A 1,061-nucleotide genomic window follows, 5' to 3' on the forward strand; every position below is an offset into this window, starting at 1 on the left:
ACTTTCATCTTTGGGAAGAGGTGGCAGTTCGCAGGTGCTGAATCTGGCGAACTGGGCGAGTGTAGGAGCCATACCATGTTGGTTTTAGCAAGTAACTTAGAAGGGAGGAGAGCTCGGTGACAGGGTGCACTGTCGTCATGAACAATTCAATTATTCACGCTCCACAAATCCAGTCACTTTCACCGAAAGTCCTCTTCCAAACACTTCAAAACGTCGAAGTAGAACTTTCGATTGACGGTCAGTCACTAGATGATGAATTTGCGATTCAGTTTCACATTTCAAGGGGTTAACGCTCGTGGAAGGTTTTTCAGAGCGCTCATCGTCTTACAGGAAGGTTCTGCTGCTTTTGAAGCGCACATGACACTCGAAACACTGCATATGACCCGTTGCCTCGTCCCCGTGAACTTGCCAAATTAAGCTCAATGTCTCTGTAAAAGACGTCGCAAGTTTAATGCATGTTAGTTCTTTCTTTCTGTCCATGACAAAATCGCAAACTAAGGCAAATGCATAATCACAAAAACAAAAATGTCACAACTAGCGGAAAAAACATAGCAATGTCACTCAGCACCGTAAATCATGAAGGTCGTAACTCGCCCTCACTGCGCACGCAACCGTGTGCTGCCATCTGTTGGTGCACTACACAACGAGTCCTAGAATGTTTTGATACCATCACATATTAAACACTTCTCTTGAATACATTAGTTTATTTAATGACTTCTATTTTCAGGTAAAACAAAATTCCAGTACCAAAGTAAATACTACAGTTATCAGTAATATCATTGCTGCAACTATTCATAACACTCCAATAATGGACCTTGATGAACCAGTTACCATATCGGTCAACTTAAAAGAACAGGTAACAGCTATGTGTTCATTATCACCTTTGTTGTTGTTAATATTTCATTTCAAAGCCATATCTCATTCCTCTCGAAAGAAACACGGTGCTAGTAGCAGCGGTAGCAACCGCAGCAGCAACCGCAGCAGTAGCAGTAGCATCAGCAGCAGCAGCAGAAGTAGTAGTAGTAGTAGTAGTTGTAGTAGTAGTAGCAGCAGCAGCAGCA

At 42.6% G+C, this 1,061-nt stretch overlaps 1 protein-coding gene across 1 annotated transcript in view; it reads left to right on the forward strand.

The window, feature by feature from the left end:
- The window catches only part of LOC128251524 (adhesion G-protein coupled receptor G6-like), a gene marked incomplete at both ends in the record, with an annotated part of 3,824 nt that extends 2,835 nt beyond the window's left edge, over positions 1 to 989 (forward strand). Inside the window, one exon of the mRNA XM_052978328.1 lies at positions 728 to 989. Within this exon, the coding sequence (XP_052834288.1) occupies positions 728 to 989 (262 nt within the window). The remainder of the gene's footprint in view (positions 1 to 727) is intronic.
- Positions 990 to 1,061: the final 72 nt, after the last annotated feature.

The sequence above is a fragment of the Octopus bimaculoides genome, unplaced genomic scaffold (genome assembly GCF_001194135.2).
Source record: "Octopus bimaculoides isolate UCB-OBI-ISO-001 unplaced genomic scaffold, ASM119413v2 Scaffold_285261, whole genome shotgun sequence".
Classification (NCBI taxonomy): Eukaryota; Metazoa; Mollusca; class Cephalopoda; order Octopoda; family Octopodidae; genus Octopus; species Octopus bimaculoides.